Raw genomic sequence first — 2150 nt, 5'->3', positions numbered from 1 at the left:
AAATGACTTTGATTTAGATGTTATTACACTCAAATTTAATCGTTTATTAAGACTTTTTTTTAAAAACTTTTATGTTAAATTTATTAGAAGACAAACTAACGAAATTGCTCATGATTTGGCACAAACGACTCTATCACTTGCTAGTCTTTACAATTTTATCGATATATGATCACAAATTTAAAATATTATCAATGAGTTAAGCGTAAAAAATTTATTTTTTTCCTCATAGGCGGCGATATGTTTTTATTTTACCCGACAATATGTTGTTCATGCTTTTTGTCGCAATTGACTTTGCATTATTAAGCATTTAAATCTCAAAATCATATATTTACTCCACATATTGCATGTTGCAGACACACGGCATTAGTTTACAGGTTTAACGTTTGTTTTAGTTTGTTTCTTTCTAAATAAACATACAAGACAAATTCCTTCACCACCAGAATTAAAGGATCTCCATTACTCTCGCTTTTCTCTATATTTATATTTAACCAAACAAATATCACTCTTTTCTCTCTTCTTCTTTTACATCGTTTTTCTCTCAATCACCATAATGGATTCATCATCTTCTTTACACATAGCAATGTACCCATGGTTTGCCATGGGCCATCAAACTGCATTCTTTCACCTAGCTAACCAACTAGCAAAAAAAGGCCACAAAATCACTTTTCTCACACCTAAATCATCACAATCCAAATTAGAACCACATAATCTCCATCCCCAGTTAATCACTTTTGTCACAATAACAGTTCCTCACGTTGAAGGCCTTCCTCCCAATGCAGAAACAACCGCTGATGTTCCATACCCTTTACAACCACACATCATGACAGCCATGGACCTAACACAACCCGACATCGAAACTCATCTCACTAATCTCAAACCTCACATTGTTTTCTACGATTTCACGCATTGGATTCCATCTCTAACCAAACGTTTAGGCATCAAAGCTCTTCATTATTGCACCGGTAGTTCGGTTATGGTTGGCTATACTTTAACACCAGCTAGATTTTTAAAACAAAATTTAACCGAATTTGATCTCATGGAACCACCTTCTGGTTACCCTGATTCATCTATAAAACTTTATATCAATGAAGCTAAACTCTTTGCCGCTAAGAGGACAGAACTTTTTGGAGGCAATGTTCTTTTCTATGATCGACAAGCCATTGCTATGAATGAAGCTGATGCATTGGGATACAGAACTTGTAGAGAAATTGAAGGACCTTATCTTGATTACATACAGAAACAGTTTAATAAACCGGTTCTTACTTCAGGACCTGTTATATTTCAAAACTCAAATTCTACTTTGGATGAAAATTGGTCTACTTGGCTTGGCGGATTCAAAACAGATTCAGTTGTTTATTGTTGTTTTGGAAGTGAATGTGTTTTAAGGCCAAATCAATTTCAACAAGTTATGCTTGGTCTAGAGTTAACTGGCATGCCATTTTTTGCAGCTTTGAAACCACCTTTTGGTTTTGTAACTATAGAAGAAGCATTACCAGAAGGGTTTGCAGAAAGGATTAAAGGAAGAGGTGTTGTTTATGGTGGTTGGGTTCAACAACAACTAATTCTGGAACATTCTTCTGTGGGATGTTTCATTACACATTGTGGTTCAGGTTCTTTGTCTGAGGCATTGGTGAATAAATGTCAATTGGTTTTGTTGCCAAACGTTGGTGATCAGATATTGAATGCTAGGATGATGGGAAATAGCTTGAAAGTTGGTGTGGAAGTTGAGAAAGGTGAAGATGGAATGTATACTAAAGATGGTGTTTGTAAAGCTGTAAGAATTGTGATGGATGATGAAAATGAAAGCAGTAAGAAAGTGAGGGCTAATCATGCTAAGGTTAGAGAGATGTTGCTTAATAAAGATCTTGAATCATCTTATATTGATGATTTCTGCAACAAGCTTCAAGAAATTGTCTTGGAAAAGAGTTGAGCCATCTTTATGCAGTTTAACAGTTTAATTTAGTCATTACCAATTTAAGTATGAGAGTCTCTTTTGGATTTTTGTCTCCTTTTTGATATGTATGTTTGTATGGTCATTCACCATCAACATGAATTGAATCTTAGTATTAGACACATTTGTTGTGTGTTTGCAAAATGTCCCAATATGAAACATGTACAAGTGTTCTTTTAAATACATTTATAAGGGCAGA

At 34.5% G+C, this 2150-nt stretch overlaps 1 protein-coding gene across 1 annotated transcript; it reads left to right on the top strand.

Annotated features, from left to right (window-relative positions):
* Positions 1 to 392: 392 nt before the first annotated feature.
* LOC131607240 (UDP-glycosyltransferase 79B30-like) lies at positions 393 to 2150 on the top strand. Its single transcript, XM_058879259.1, has one exon. The coding sequence runs from the start codon at positions 551 to 553 to the stop codon at positions 1928 to 1930; it is 1380 nt and encodes a 459-aa protein (XP_058735242.1). The 5' UTR covers positions 393 to 550; the 3' UTR covers positions 1931 to 2150.

Source organism: Vicia villosa, linkage group LG5 (genome assembly GCF_029867415.1).
Source record: "Vicia villosa cultivar HV-30 ecotype Madison, WI linkage group LG5, Vvil1.0, whole genome shotgun sequence".
Taxonomy (NCBI): Eukaryota; Viridiplantae; Streptophyta; class Magnoliopsida; order Fabales; family Fabaceae; genus Vicia; species Vicia villosa.
The sequence above is the reverse complement of the archived record's forward strand: the minus strand, read 5'-3'. Positions and strand labels throughout refer to the sequence as shown.

What these genes read in the sequence shown, in the direction of transcription:
- LOC131607240 (XM_058879259.1), top strand. Translation starts at nt 551, where the DNA reads ATGGATTCATCATCTTCTTTACACATAGCAATGTACCCATGGTTTGCC.